The following is a 15,583-nucleotide window of genomic DNA, read 5'->3' as shown; positions in this document are numbered from 1 at the left end:
GCGGGGCCGAGGGCCCGGACCGAGTGTGCTCGCCAGGGTGGGGCACAACGACCCGGACCCCGTGCCTCAGGACCGCGCGCCCGCCCCGTCTCCCATGGGCGCGCTCTCCTCTCTGTGCTTTCCCCTCCTCTCCCCACTCCGCTGTACCCACTCCCCACTTCGGGCTGTGCTGGGGACAGCGGGCCCCTCGCCTGGGTCTCCGCAGCCGTCCCTTGTGCCAGGGCGGGCGGCCGAGGGGCGCGTGTTCGTGGCCCCAGCCCCGGGGTCCAGTTGCCTGCCGTGGGGGTCCCCGGGCTGGGGTGCCGGCGCGCCGAGGAAGGGGCCTGAGCTGGCTCCTGGTGGAGCAGTCGGGCCTGCGGGGGCTCTTGGCATCCTAGTGGCTTGCGCGGGTCCGCTCTCAGGAAGGGGGCGTGTGGGCCGGGTTCCCCCTCAGGGATGGCAAGGGCCACCCTGATCTCGTCTGGGCAATGGAGGAATTGGGCTGTGGAGCCTCCTTCCAGGCGGGCCTGCCTCTGCGGGGCTGGCGGCCTGGGGAGCTCAGGCCTCTGCTTGCACCAGGCCAAGGTTCTTGTTAATTGGAAACTCAGAAACTGCAGCTGCAGAAGTTCTACCTTTGGCTGTTAAACGCGCTTGGCTGTTCCCTAGTTGTGGCTGGTGGGCCGGCCTGCCATGAGACCATCGTAAGCGCCGGTGTTAGGGGTGCAAGGTTCCTTGCTACGGCTTGTCTTCAGCCTTCCAAAGCCAGACAGACCCAAGTTCCAATCTCCGTTCTGTAACTTTATGAAGCTTCGGTTTCATCATCTCTAGAATCTGTGTAAAAAGACCTAATTCATCACCCTGTTAAGATAGAGCTTACAAATATAGTGCTGGTCAAACTGCAGCCGCATTCCCATCATCTAGCAGTGGAAGACTTGAGGGATACTGACCCCGTTCCCCACAACTTTGCAAGTAGATTTCACTGTCATGAGTTTACAGATGAGGAAACTGAAGTTCAAGAAGTCTCGGTGCTCGGAAATGTCAGATACCTTTCTTTCCGGTACCTAGTTGAAAACAGTAGTAGTACTTATTAATGTCACTAGAAATAAACAATGAAAATTAGCACAGCTGTGATGATCATCATCTTTACTGTCACTGTTGTGCATGCCTCGTTTCTGATTCCCAGAGGCCAGATTTAAAAAAAATTTTTTTTTTTTTGTAATGGAGTCTTGCTGTGTCGCCCAGGCTGGAATGCGGTGGCGCAATCTCAGTTCACTGCAACCTCCGCCTCCTGGGTTCAAGAAATTCTCCTGTTCCAGCCTCCGGAGTAGCTGGTATTACAGGTGCACGCCACCACATCCGGCTTTAGTAGAGACGGGGTTTCACCATGTTGGCCAGTCTGGTCTCAAACTCCTGACCTCTGGTGATCTGCCCATCTTGACCTCGCAAAGTGCTGGGATTACAGGCATGAGCCACAGTGCCTGGCCTTAATTTATATTTATTTATTTACTTATTTATTTATTTATTTATTTTGAGACACAGTCTCACTGTGTTACCCAGGCTGGAGTACAGTGGTGCGGTCTCAGTTCACTGCAACCTCTGCCTTCCAGTTTCAAGTGATTCTTGTACCACAGCCTCCTGAGTAGCTGGGATTACAGTCGCACACCATCACACTCGGCTAGTTTTCGTATTTTATTAGAGATGGGGTTTTGCCATGTTGGCCAATCTGGTCTTGAACTCTGGACCTCAAGTGATCTGCCTGCCTCCGCCTCCCCAGAGTGCTGGGATTAGAGATGTGAGCCACCCCGCCTGGGCAAGAGGCCAGACTTTTTTGTGAGTGTTCCTGGTAGATAGTTTCAGGCATTAACTGACTGGATTCAGGAATTCCTAGAAACCTGGGAAAGCATCGTTTTTGTTTTTGGGTGTGCCTGTTGAGGGTGTTTCCAGAGGAGATGAGCTTGGGAGTCTGAGTGGACCAGGTGCTGAAGATCCATCCTCAGTGTCGGGGGTACCATGCAAGAGCCTGGGGGCCTGGAGAGGCCAAAAACAGAGAAAAGGCGAATGTGTCCATCTGCCTGTGGGAGCTGGGATACACTCTTCCTCTCCTCTCCTCAACAGCAGCACTCCAAGCTCGCCGGCCTTTCGTATCCAGGACTCGTCCCAGCAGTCCCTCGAACTGAGAATTACACCATTGGCCCCCCTGGCTCTGAGGCCTTCAGATTTGGACTGTGTCACCCTGCCAGGCTTCTAGGGTTCCAGATTGCAGACGGCCTGTTGTGGGACAGTCTCTTAATCGTGTGAGTCAGTTTCTCTAATAAAGCCCTTCTCGTGTGTCTGTCTCTGTCCTGTTGGCTCTGTCTCTCTGGAGAACCCTCTTACAGTGCAGTGGGGGAACGTGCCACCTGAGTGCTGAGCCCTGTCTCCCGGGCGCCAGCTGTCCATCTGTCCATGTGCAACTGAGACTCAGTTGGTGGCTTGGTGGTGGGGATTTGGTGGCATGCTTTCTTGCTTCCATTTTTTGTCTGGTAAATTGGCAGCATGGCTCCCAGTTGCCACTGAAGAATGTGGTTACGGGCACGGGTGTATTGTCGGCTCCAGTGAGTGTTGGGGAGTGGGGCTGTCCAGAGGCTCCGCTGACTGCACAGCTGATGGCACGTGGAAGAGCTGGCCCTGACCAGTCCTTTGTCTGTCCCCGGAAGGAAAGCAACCATGGAAGACCTGGGGGAAAACACCACGGTTTTATCCACCCTGAGATCTTTGAACAACTTCATCTCTCAGCGCGTGGAGGGAGGATCTGGGCTGGATATTTCCACCTCGGCCCCAGGTTCTCTGCAGATGCAGTACCAGCAGAGCATGCAGGTGAGTGGCATGTGCCTGGGTGGGAGTCTTCTCTGGGGAGACCCCTGGGCCCAGGCAGGGCCTGTTCAAGTCCCACATAGTTCAGGTGAGCAGCATGTGCTGGGATGGGGGTCTCTGGGAGACCCTGGGCCCAGGCAGGACCTGTTCAAGTCTTCTGTAGTTGAGGTGGGTCAGTATTAGCGGAGCCTAGAGACCAGCTGCTCGTCTTCCAGGTCTCACTGTGGGCACTCCTCATTTTGGGGTCGTAGCTGGAGGCTAGTTGGGGCCCTGAGCCATCCTGGCTTAAAGGCCTGCCTTGTTAGCACTCTGAGTAGGGCCTGGTGCTCAGCATTGGGTTCACACAAGTGCACCCACAGACCCTGGTGACAGGATCGGAAAGCCAGTTCATTCATCTAATTGAGGACAGAACCCAAAATGCCTGGGGGAGTGAGCACCAGGACTGTCAGGAAGGCTGTGTTGGAAACACAGTGCCCAGAGTGCCCGGGCAGCCCAGAGGCAAAGCCACAGCAGTGAGCAGAAGGACTGGGTGTTTTGTGGTCTCAGACTGTGGAGGGCCATTTGCAGATTTTGCGGTGATTTTTTACAGTTTTCTTCTATAAAGTAGTTGTATTTCGTTTCATTACAAGTTCTTGGGATTGCTCACTGTGGACACAACCGCAGAGGACTCAGGCCTCCTGAAGCCTTCAGGCTCCAAAGAGTGATGGGCCCAGTACCAGTTGGGGCTGGGATATCGGGGCCCCCAAGTGGTGGGGAGTGGTGGGGAGTGGAGTGCTGGCGAGTAGTGTCTCCAGCCTTGCCTGGGCCCTGTGGCTGCACAGGCTCCTTTAGGCTCCTCTGCCTGGACCCTCTTTCCCAATTCCTGCTGCGGTCCCCAGAGCCATTCTGTAGTTCAGTCCCCATTACAGGAGGCTCTGGCTTCCTGCGCTCTTGGAGCCCAGACGAGACCCTTCTGCATATGGTGAAACTGTGTGTGTGTGTGTGTGTGTTTGTTTTGTTGCATAATTGAATTAACGTGTGTTAGAATGGTAGCTTGTGGCCGGACGTGGTGGCTCATGCCTGTAATCCCAGCTCTTCGGGAGGCTGAGGTGGGCGGATCATGAGGTCAGGAGATCAAGACCATCCTGGCTAACATGGTGAAACCCTGTCTCTACTAAAAATACAAAAAATTAGCTGGGCGTGGCACCTGTAGTCCCAGCTACTCGGGAGGCTGAGGCAGGAGAATGCTGTGAACCCGGGAGGCGGAGCTTGCAGTGAGCTGAGATCGTGCCACCGCACTCCAGCCTGGGTGACAGAGTGGCAACTCTGGTCTGAAATGCTGTAATTTCAGTGATGCAAATGTCTGGGACCTCTTGGCCTATCTCAAAAAAAAAAAAAAAAAAAAAAAGAATGCTAGTTGCTAGCTTGCTCACTGCCCTTTCTTGTTGAGGACTGTTTTTTATTCTGAGATTAGGTCATATATATATGTGTGTGTTTATATATATAATATATATGTAAATGCTCTTTTGTGAAATTATGAAGGTAATAGATGGTAGTTGTTTTTTATCACTGGCAAAATTAGAAGTTGCCAACTCTGAGCTGGTTGCAGTGGCTCACGCCTGTAACCCCAGCACTTTGGGAGGCTGAGGTGGGTGGATCACTTGAGGTCAGGAATTTGAGACCAGCCTGACCAACATGGTAAAACCTCATCTCTACTAAAAATACAAAAATTGGGTGGGTGCGGGCACCTGTAATCCCACCTACTTGGGAGGCTGAGGCAGGAGAATCTCTTGAACCCGGGAGGCGGAGGTTGCAGTGAGCTATCGCGCCACTGCACTCCAGCCTGGGTGACAGAGTTGGCAACTCTGGTCTGAAATGCTGTAATTCCAGTCATGCAAATGTCTGGGACCTCTTGGCCTATCTGTCAAAGCTGTGGGATTCTAGAGTCTGTCTTGGAGCTTTGAGGCCCCCAGTGCTTACTGGTAAGGGCCTCTCGGTGAGGGGATCAGTGATGGAGTGCGGTAGTCAGAGCGAGGTGGTGAGCAGAGTGATGGCGGCAAGCCCAGCCTTGGTCCCTGGCCCCCGTCACATCCGGTCCCTGGCCCCTGTCACATCCCATTCCTGGACTTCGTCGTGGTTCTTTCTCTCCTGCTGAGCCCCTGGCGTGGCAGGGAGGGCCTGGAGAACATGTCAGGCGGGGGGAATGTGTGCTGTCTGGTTTCTCACACATCTGTCTTTCTTTCACTTGTAGTCAGCTCCAGGCAGAGGTGGCACACGGATCAGGTGTGTCTGGGACTCCTGGTCCCTGCTGGTCGTGCCCCCTGCAGGCGGGGTGCCCACCCTTCTCGAGAGGCTCAGGCTTGACTGCAGACACAGAAGTGAGACCAGGAAGGCTGCTGAGTTTGAAGGGTAGTCTCAGGAACCCCCAAACAGCAGCAGCTGGGAATCGAGACACGGTAACATAGGAATAAAGGAAGTGTCAGCTTGGGCTACCAGAGAACACAGGTGGGAGGACAGAGAAACTTCCCTCCCCCATCCCAGGCTTTCCTGGCCTTGGCACTCTTGGCATTTGGGCTGGGTAATTCTTTTTTCTCAGGACTTTCTTGTGCATTGTGGGCTGTTTAAGAACTTCCCTGGCCTCTACCCCCTGGATGCCAGCCAGCAGCACACACATGTGACCACCCCCCTGTGACAATCAGGTGTCTCCAGACAGGGCCAGATGTTCCCAGGGGCAAAACTGGACCCCATTGGGAACCACCACTCTGCTCTGGTGCTTCTCAAACTTTCATGTGCATGTGAACGCCCTGAGAATGTGTTTAAAAAGAAGTTTCTTTTTTTCTTTTGGAGATAAGGTCTTACTCTGTCATCCAGGCTGGAGTGCAGTGGTACAGTGTTGGCTCACTGCAGCCTCCGTCTCCTGGGTTCAAGTGATTCTCCCTCCTCAGCCTCCCGAGTAGCTGAGATTACAGGTGCGTACCACCACACCTGGCTAAGTTTTGTAGTTTTGAGTAGAGACAGGGTTTCACCATGTTGGCCAGGCTGGTCTCAAACTCCTGACCTCAAGTGATGTACCCACCTTGGCCCCCCGAACTGTTGGGATTACAGGCGTGAGCCACCACGCCCGGCCTAGATTCTTTTGTTTTTTTTTTTTTTTTGAGATGAACTCTTGCCCTGTCACCCAGGCTGGAGTGCAGTGGCGTGATCTTGGCTCACTGCAGCCTCCGCCTCCTGGGTTCAAGCGATTCTCCTGCCTCAGCCTCCTGAGTAGCTGGGATTACAGGTACGTACCACCACGCCCAGCTAATTTTTGTATTTTTAGTAGAGATGGGGTTTCCCCATGTTGGCCAGGCTGGTCTTGAACTCCTGGCCTCAAGTGATCCACCCGCCTTGGCCTACCAAAGTACTGGGATTACAGGTGTGAACCACTAAACCCGACCTAAAGAGAAGATTCTGACTGAGTAGGTCTGGGGTGTAGTCTGAGATTCTGCATTCGTTAAGTGCCGGGAGGTGCTGCACTGCAAGGCTCTGGGCCACGTGAAGAGTCAGTGACTCTGCCTTTTTCTTCAGCTGAGCAGGTCGTACCCAAAGGCCAGCTCTGGAACTATTTGGCAAGTCTTCTGGGGCTCTTTGAGGCTCAGCTCACCTGTAATCACTAGCCCTGTGTGGGAGGCAGACTTCAGAGAGGGCCCCCAGATTCCAGGCTCCTTGTGCACACTCACCTTCCCACTGCCTCCCAGGTTTCAGTCCAATACTGAGTAGGTATCATTGCTGTGGGATTGTGCAGATGTAATTAAGGTCTAAGATCTGTTGACCTTGAGATAGGGAGATTACCTGGGTGGGCTTGATCCACTCCCTGGGTGGGCTTGATGTACTCACCTGAGCCCTTTAAGTCTGAGTCCAGACGTCCAAGGCAGAGCAGTCAGAGACATGGCAGGAGAGGGATTTGATGAGGGAGATTGGACGTGGTTGACTTTGGAGATGGAGAGCGCCGTGTGGCAAGGGATGTGGGCAGCACCTAGGAGTTGATGGCTGTACTGGGCTGGCAGCTGGTCGGGAAGGAGACCTCATTCTCCATCTCTGTGAGCTTGTGAGAGGATGCTGGGCTCCACGTGAGAACATGTCGTGGCTGACTGCATTGATTTTTGGTCTGGGAGACCCTGATCAGAGAATGCAGCCACCTACGTCTGGACTTCTGACCCACAGAGCCATTGGCTGGTAAATAAATGGTGGCATTCCAGGCTGTTGTGTTCACTAATGTGCTTGATGTCATCTCAAAAGACATCTTCCTCTTCCCAGGCTTTTTCACCTTCCCGTTTCCTGCCCCTCCCCTGTTCCCCAGCCTGGGGCCCAGTGGCTGGGTCACATCAAGACAGCACGGGACCTGCTGGAATGGGTGTTCAGGGAGTGTGTCTGCTGCACTGTCACTCACCTTGTTTGATGCAGTCACTGAGGATTCTGTTTTCCTTTGGGTACGACCTGCTCAGCTGGAAGAAAGAGCAGAGCAGATCCGTTCGAAGTCCCACCTCATCCAGGTGGAGCGGGAGAAGATGCAGATGGAGCTGAGTCACAAGAGGGCTCGAGTGGAGCTGGAGAGAGCGGCCAGCACCAGTGCCAGGAACTACGAGGTGGGTTCAGGCGGGGTGAGGGTCGGCCCAGCCAGCCCTAGGAAGCAAGGGGGCTGTACACGGTACCTGCCAGGTCGTAAGAAATCAGATCCCACTCCCTGGGAGCAAGGGAGCTGTGCACGGTGCCTGCCAGGTTATAAGAAATCAGATCCTAGTCTCTGGGAGCAAGAGGGCTGTGCACGGTACCTGCCAGGCCGTAGGAAATCAGAACCCAGCTGGCTGGAAGCCTGACATGCCCTGTGTCATGGTTGCCAGGACATTCCTTCTGAGGCCACTCTTGCTGTGGGGCACGTATCAGTTATGCTTGATGTTCTAGAGGAGGGTGGCATGAAATGGGAACACTTGCTGTGTCTGTTCATTGAGGCTGCGGTGCTGGCACAGATTCTTTTGCAGGGTCTCCTGGTTTCCTCTTCCCTCTGGAAGAACTGGAATGCAGGTCTGGCAGAAATGCCAAGTGGCGTAGGAGTGACAGGCTTAGGAGGTCACGGGGTGGATGAGGGTCTCGGGTCCGTGCTGGGTCTTGGGGTTGGAGGGCCCTACTCAGTGGCGGCTCCGTGTCGCTCCTGGCTCACCCAGGGCAGCAGGGAAAACACCCCATCCTTGGGGAGGGAATTAGGTTTCCACTGAGTGTGCGGATCCCCTCTGCTCTGATGAACAGCACTTTGCCAGGGTTTCCGTCAGTGCTGATGAGCTGTGGAAATGCTGCCAAGGTTCAGGGAGAGTATTGGGCGGGAAGTCTCCCTGGCCTCCATGCCCTCTCTTGGCGGGTGGATGTCCAGCCCCGCCCTGACATCATGCGGTTTATTCACACACTCTCCTGGGCCCTAGAAAAATAGCTCACATCTTCCTGGGTGTGATGCTGGTTGGATTCCTTGCCCCTGGCCTGCAGATCCTGGCTGTGGTGCATTGTGTGGGCTCTGTGAGCCTGAGGCACTGCCAGGGTGGGGGCCACTGCCTCAGGGTTGGCTCCGTTGCTGCTTTGAGAGCTGTTTTCCCTGAGAGGTGGGGCTTTTGCTCATGGCCTGGGTGGGTCCTAGGAGGGACAGTCCTGGAGGAATTGGTGGGAAGGGGAGGGAAAGGCCACAGGAATCTCCCTAACTGTTGAGATTCCCTTGTTAGGGGTGGAGAGATGGCACCAGGTCATTAGTCTGGAGGCAGTGTGCTCATGGCATGGCTGTGGCTCTCAGGCAGGAGGGACAGAGTGCAGCTGTTGGAGTTCCTCTGGGCCAAAAGTCCCTGAGGGCAGGGCCCACCCGACTCTGCCCAGGATCTCCATTGTGTGGCACAGCTTATGACATTTTATGGGTGCTCACAAATGTTGGATTGAGGGAGGGGTCATTGTAGGGTCTCCAGGAACCCTTTCTTGGGGAAATCCAAGGATGCAGGTGACTGAGCTTACACCTGGGGCTCCCTGCTGAGCTCCAGCCACCTTCTAACAGGCCTGTCCTTCCTTGCCCACAGACACAGCTGCACGGGACCCCAGGAACAGTCAGAACCAGTAGTTTTCCAATTGTTCCTTGGAGTTCCACCTGGAAATACCTATTAGGGGGTGAGACTTAAGTGTCTGAAGTCCAAGGATCTGCTGGCTGCCCTGTCTGCACTGGGACTGGCAGTACCAGGCCCGGTGCCACATCTGGCTGTGATGGTGCTGAGCAGAGCCCCATGCCAACCCCAGCTCTTGTTCTGCATCACAGAAGGGTCTCTTGGTTGTTGTGAGGCAGCCCACAAGGGCTGGAGTCCCTCCGAGGTGTGCGGGTCAGCCTCTCTCAGAAGGCGGCCACGTCTGTCACAGCTCTCCTGGGTTTTGGGCTGGAGTATCCTGGATGAGCACAGCACAAGCTCATACTCCACCCAGGCCTCTGGGAGTGCTTGGCGCTTCCCGAGGAAGGCAGGGCGAGAGGGCCCCAGAGTGCCGGGCTCCACCAGGACTCACCACCTTCACCTCCTGGGACTCTGGTACCTGGCAGTGAACTCTGGAGGGCCTGCGGGTCATTAGAATCAGGAGGTCTGAGCGTGGTTCTTGGTTATGTCCCATCCCAACCAGTGAGAGCCACGCGGCCTCCCTAAGGCCAGTCGTAGGGGGTGGCTCTGGAGGTTTGTGTGAGATGGGGTGTATGTGTGGCAGATTTGAGCCCAGTGTAAACTGCTCTGTCCGCAGCCTCCTGTCCACGCTGCCTGTCTCTGCCCCTGTTGTCTGCTCGCTGGGGGAGTGCCAGCTCATTTCAGTGCCGGCCAGAGCGTAGTTAGGATTTGCTGGTGCTGTGAAAGCTCAGCTTCTCCCCAAGGTCAATGCTGAATTTTAGATTTCCCATGCCCCCTCTCCCTGCAGAGGCAACTGCTGAGCAGACGGTGTGATAAATGTGTGTGTGATCTGTGCCAAGTGCCCTTCCTGGGAGCCCTGACCTCGCACAGTGCTCACTATCGTGGTGCCACAGCGGGGGTGCCAACGCTGGAGCTGGGTCCCAGGTCCCGTCCTGGTTCTGCCTCTGACTTGGCTGACGGGTCCTGCTCGGCTCTTTTTTGTGCCTCGGCATGTTCTGAGAGAGGCGTGGGGGTGAGGGCTCCCCGCTGACCCTCCCGTGGGCGGCATGTGGCATCTGACTCTTGCTCTCTTGACAGCGCGAGGTCGACCGCAACCAGGAGCTCCTGACGCGCATCCGGCAGCTTCAGGAGCGGGAGGCCGGGGCGGAGGAGAAGATGCAGGAGCAGCTGGAGCGCAACAGGCAGTGTCAGCAGAACCTGGACGCTGCCAGCAAGAGGCTGCGTGAGAAGGAGGACAGCCTGGCCCAGGCTGGCGAGGTGAGCGGGGCCTCTGCTGCGTGGGGCCCGCCCTCCTGGAGCTGTTTTCTCGAGGAGAGGGAGTGCATGCTCTTGTTCGCCACTGCAGCGCCGGCTTGTGTGTTCAATGGTGCTTCCCACACGGGCAGCTGCGTTTTGTGCATAGTTGTCATCAGTAGAAGTATTAATTTTCCATTCTGTAGTTTTCAGTTAAAAAGTTGAGACTTTGGGCCAGGCGTGGTGGCTCACGCCTATAATCCCAGCACTTTGGGAGGCCGAGGTGGGTGGATCGTCTGAGGTTGGGAGTTGGAGACCAGCCTGACCAACATGGTGAAACCCCGTCTCTACTAAAAATACAAAAATTAGCCAGGTGTGGCGGTGCGCACCTGTAGTCCCAGCCTGTGGGACTCGGGAGGCTGAGGCAGGAGAATCGCTTGAACCCGGGAGGTGGAGGTTGCAGTGAGCAGAGATCGCACCATTGCACTCCAGCCTGGGCAACACAGCGAGACTCTGTCTCAAAAAAAAAAAAAAAAAGCACTTTTGTGCCTTTGTAATTAAGAATTTAAATGGCCGACGAATCCGTTTTTTGTTGTTTGTGGATGTTTAGTGTGTTTGCGTTCACTTGTGTATGTATGCGACAGGTAGCCCTTCCCTCGGCCCTCGCATCTGTTGACTTTGGACAGACCCCCAGGACTGGGTTATATAAGGTCCCCAGCGACGGTGGTCTCTGTAGCGGTTGTTCTTAGAGCCCTGGCTGAGGGCTCCAGTTTCCCCGTAGCCTTCCCTGTCGTGGATGGTGGTCTTTTCTGGAAATAGCTGTTGTTTTGTCAGGAGGCTTAAGTAGGCACGTTTGGATTTGCATTTCTTTGACTATCCACAAGGATTACAGGCATCTGATGGCGTCGGAGAATTGCCTCTGAACCAGAGCCTGTGTGAACCGCAGTCCTGGTGAAGGTTGCTTGCATTTTAGAAACAGCCCAGACGTGGGCGCTGGTGGAAATTGGAATCTTCTGACCTCTCCTGTCCTTTTTCTGTGGCGATCAAGATTGCTGGTGCCAAGAGGAAACATGAAAATCTGCTGGCGTGGTGGGGGTGGGGTGGGTGTGCAGCGGGGGTCCGGGAGGGGTCCAGAAACTGGCCGTGGGTCCTTTCTGTGGGCGGTGCTGGGGAAGCGTGTTCAGGTTGTTCCCCCATCTGCTTCTGGAGGGAACATTGGCAGGAGAGGAGGCGTGATTGGCTCCTGAGAAGCTGCTCTTGCCTTGCCCGTGCTCTGGGTTCCAGTTCCCATGTGCTGGGCTGTGCTGGAGGTGGGCCGGGGGCTGTCCCCGCTGCCTGCGGGCACCTGTGGTTCCATGGGGGAGGGTGAGTCGTGCCCAGCACTTCATGAGGGGCAGAGGAGCAGGAGACTGCAGGAGCCGCAGGGCGGTGCCCAGTGGGGTGGGGCGCGGCGAGGGGAAGATGGTGGCGCTGCAGGTGCTGCTGCTTTGGCCTGTCATGTCTAAGCCGAGATGGCAGCTCCTCAGGGAAGCCCTCCCTGCTCACTAGGCCTTGACTGCCTTCTCCTGTCACAGGGCCCTGATTGTCACGCTCCTTACTCTGGAATTATCTTATGCGCCTCTTCCTTGCCAACTGTCCGGCGTCCCCTACAACACGGGTGCCCCTGTGGGCAGGTGGGCTCGGCCCTGCATCTGGCCTTGCCCCTGGCACACGGTGTGTATTAATTGAGTTCAGAAGACCTCTGGGAGGATGTGTTTATTGTTAGTATGTTTTTAATACCTTTCTTCTTTTTTGACTCCCAGGTTGATGCTTCACTGTTGTGGTGAAGTAAACCGTACATATTGTGGGCGTGTGGGGAGGGCGCAGCCCCCATGTGGGCCTTCTCAGAGCGGCGTGGGGTGGATAGCGGTGATAGGCTTCAGCAGGTCCTGAGCTAGGCACGGGTTCTCAGGGACAAGGAAATGAGTGCTGAGGCCTCTTTGTTTGCGGAGGGTGCCGCCCAGCCAGGCCCACCCAGGTCGTTTGCTGTGTGAGTTTGCCATTGTCCTGCCCTGGGTGCGTGGTCCCCAGAGCTGACATTATGCCCATATGTTTCCGTGTGTTAACTTACAGTGACGCTTCTCAGGGTCTGTCCGGCTTTTCATATTGGCTCGACCCACGTGTTCTTTCTCTGAGGACACCTGGGGTTTTCTGAGCTTTTCCAGAGGGTTAGGGTCCTCAGAAGGTTGCCTGGTGGGGGTGGTCAGGATGAAGCGTCGCGGTTCTGTTGCATGCGGGTTCCGTGATGTCAGGCAGACCTGCTGTCCTGGAGGCTGCCAGAGGGGCTGCTGGCTTTGCTTAGGGGCCGCCTCCCCAGGGGCGCTCCTGCCTGTGCCATGCGCTCCCCTTCCAAGCGCACTGCCTCGCCAGCAGTTACAGCCCAGCCCCCTGCACAGCCTCCGTCTTTGTCCTGTTGGTTGGCCAGTGCCTTGCTGTTGTTCGAGGGCGATGTCATTGGCAAACAGCCGGCATAGTAGCATTGGGGTGGCTAGGGAGGGATGACAGGAGCCACGGTTGGAGGGAAGACCGAAGTGATGGTGTGGTGGGTATGTGGATGCCTGGTGGGACTTTGGGAGCGTGGGACACTGGCACAGAGATTGCCAGGTGCCAGGCCTGAGAGTCCAGGCCCATCTTGGCTGGTGGGGGCTTTTGCTTCTGAAGCCGTGTCACCAAGCCTCCTTTCCAGGGGCCCTGGCTGGGGCCTGGGTCTCCTCCGTCAGCTCCTGGGTGGCTCGTGGCAGGCTCTGGGCTGTGCTGCTCTGGAGCACCAGGAGGAAGGTGGGCCCTGCGTGTGAACGTCTGCCTGACCCGTGTCCTCCAGAAGGAGGTGGCTCTGCCCCCTGGCCCTCTGCTCCCCTGCTCCCCTTGCCCCCTTGCCATCTGCCCCCTTACCCCTCTGCCTGATGCCCCTCTGCCCCCTTATTCCTCTGCCCCTCTGCCTCCTGCCCTGATTATAGCACGTGGGTGGTGTCCTCTCCGCTCTTCTCATCTCCATGTGCAGGCTCCTTCCACGCATGGGCTCCACTCACTGAGTGGCTCTCTGGTCCCTTCTGCTTTTAGACCATCAACGCACTGAAGGGGAGGATCTCAGAACTGCAGTGGAGTGTGATGGACCAGGAGATGCGGGTGAAGCGCCTGGAGTCGGAGAAGCAGGAGCTGCAGGAGCAGCTGGACCTGCAACACAAGTGGGCGGGGCCAGGGTGTGGGGTCGGGGGTCGGGTCACGTGTGGGGGCGTGCGTCCCGCCTCTCTTGGTGGCTGGGTGGGATGTGGATGCACTCCCAGATGCTGTCCTAATTCACAGACAGTGAAGAGGGGCAGACGCTGAGGACTCTGGAGCCAGGACCATGAGCCCAGAAAGTGTCCTGATGTTCCTGGAGCAGCATGGGGGCAGCAACTTCCTCCCCTTCCTTCTTAGAGAGGGCTCCTGCAGAGCCAGATTTTACTTTATTTTTTGAGACAGGGTCTCACTCTGTCGTCCAGCCTGGAGTGCAATGGCGTAATCATGGCTCATTGTAGCCTCAACCTCCTGGGCTCAAGTGATCCTCCTGCCTTAGCCTCCCAAGGAACTGGGTCTGCAAGCATGTGCAGTACATCTGGCTAATTTTTTTTTTTTTTTTTTTTTTTTTTGAGATTGAGTCTCGCTCTGTCACCTAGGCTGGAGTGCAGTGGCACCATCTCGGCCACTGCAGCCTCCGCCTCCTGGGTTCAGTGATTCTCCTGCCTCAGCCTCCCGAGTAGCTGGGATTAGTTTTGCACCTGGCTAATTTTAAAAAACGTTTTGTAGAGATGGTGGTCTCGCTTTGTCACCCAGGCTGGTCTTGAGCTCCTGGCCTCAAGCAATCCTCCTGCCTCAGCCTCCTAGAGTGCTGGGATCCCAGGCTGAGCCGCTGTGCCCTGCTGAGGGCTAGGTTGAAAGGGCAGCATCATGTGCCTTGGAGGTGGAGGGGTCGTGGCTGGGAAGGGATGTCCAGGCACAGGGCTGAGCCGAGGCACAGACGTGAGAGTCTTGTCTGGAGGTGCGGTCTGGAGACTGTGGGCACCTTCTGCAGACTTGGACCCTTCCCTCAGCAGATGTTGTATTAGGAGAGTTCTAGTTCTGTAGTAGAGAGGAGAGGTCATTCCTGGGTGGGGCCCTGCCGCAGCTGCACCGGGGCTGGGGGTTGCTGCAGTCAGGTGAGAGCTGTGGGTGCCACTGTTGGAGAGGACCTTGCAGGTGGCCTGGGCTCACTACGCACCCCATCTGGATGAGCAGACTGAGGCCTGAGAGCCAGCCCACAGGGGCTGGGGCCTGGGACTTTGGGGTACCCATGCAGTGGAGTGTGTGTGTGGGGGGGTCTGTGCCACGGGGGGTCCTGAACCTTGGGGTGGGAGTGAAGTGTGTGGGTCTGTGCTGGGGTGGGTCTCGGGCTGAGGAGAATTGTTGGCTTTGCCACATGCCTGTTTCTGTGTGTGATGTATTTTTCCTTCAATAGAAAATGCCAGGAAGCCAATCAGAAAATCCAGGAACTCCAGGCCAGCCAGGAAGCAAGAGCAGACCACGAGCAGCAGATTAAGGTGAGTCACTCCGTGCCAGTGCCTTGTGGACATCCCTGTGGTGGCCTTGACTCTCCTGCCCCTGTTGGCCTTTCTGTGCTGGTGCCGAGCTCTGTGGTCCTTCTGTGAGGTTAGCTGCTGCCCTGTGTGCTGGGCACTGTGCTGGGCACCAGGGATGCCGCGGTGAATGAGGCAAATGCCTCCGCTCGGGAGCGTGTATTCTAGAGGAGGGAGACTGACCACAAACACCAAGAGAAAATGTCTGTGTGTGTGATGACGTCACGTGCTGATGAGTGTGAGAAGATGCTACAGGCATAGAGAGGTTGAGAAAGCTGCCCACAGTTGCACAGCTGGAGCTGGGTCTCAGTCTGGGCGTCTGACTCAAGCTTAGGCTGTGCCATTTCCCTGCGGAGGACGTGCCAGGGAGACGTTGACTCCAGATTCCTTTCCTGCCCCCTGTTGCCTGGAGAGCAGCCTCCAGACCCTGTGCTCTGGCTGTGCCCTCTCAGCCCCTATGCACCCTCACCTCCATGCTTCACACCAGCTCTTCCTGGCTGCAGAGCTGACCGGCACCCCCAACCTAGCCTCTGCCATGTCCCCTCCTGGTGGTGGTCCCTGGCCTCTCACAGCCCTCTGCCCACCTCTCAGGATTTTCTGGCTGGCAGGGCGATGGACTCTGTTAGTGTTTGTTGAATGACCGTCTGGTTTGGTCGTGGTTTCATACTCTGCCTGTTCAGTGACTTGCTGCTCCACAGATGCCAGCTGTCTGTGTCCCAAGGGGACTGGGTACCGTAGGGA

General features: G+C 56.2%; 1 protein-coding gene across 4 annotated transcripts in view; it reads left to right on the top strand.

Moving 5' to 3' along the window:
• MAD1L1 (mitotic arrest deficient 1 like 1) overlaps positions 1–15,583 on the top strand; it is a 408,034-nt gene that overhangs the window by 160 nt on the left and 392,291 nt on the right. For 2 of the 4 annotated variants that reach the window (XM_030801341.1, XM_030801338.1), the window contains exons 2-7: positions 2,095–2,273; positions 2,676–2,835; positions 7,296–7,436; positions 10,056–10,235; positions 13,311–13,435; positions 14,725–14,806. In XM_030801341.1, coding sequence (XP_030657201.1) covers positions 2,686–2,835; positions 7,296–7,436; positions 10,056–10,235; positions 13,311–13,435; positions 14,725–14,806 — 678 coding nt within the window. In that variant the 5' untranslated portion in view covers positions 2,095–2,273; positions 2,676–2,685. The remainder of the gene's footprint in view (positions 1–2,094; positions 2,274–2,675; positions 2,836–7,295; positions 7,437–10,055; positions 10,236–13,310; positions 13,436–14,724; positions 14,807–15,583) is intronic. The other 2 variants (XM_030801339.1, XM_030801340.1) reach the window with 2 other exon arrangements.

The sequence above is a fragment of the Nomascus leucogenys genome, chromosome 20 (assembly GCF_006542625.1).
Source record: "Nomascus leucogenys isolate Asia chromosome 20, Asia_NLE_v1, whole genome shotgun sequence".
Taxonomy (NCBI): domain Eukaryota; kingdom Metazoa; phylum Chordata; class Mammalia; order Primates; family Hylobatidae; genus Nomascus; species Nomascus leucogenys.
This window is presented reverse-complemented; position numbering and strand designations above follow the sequence as displayed.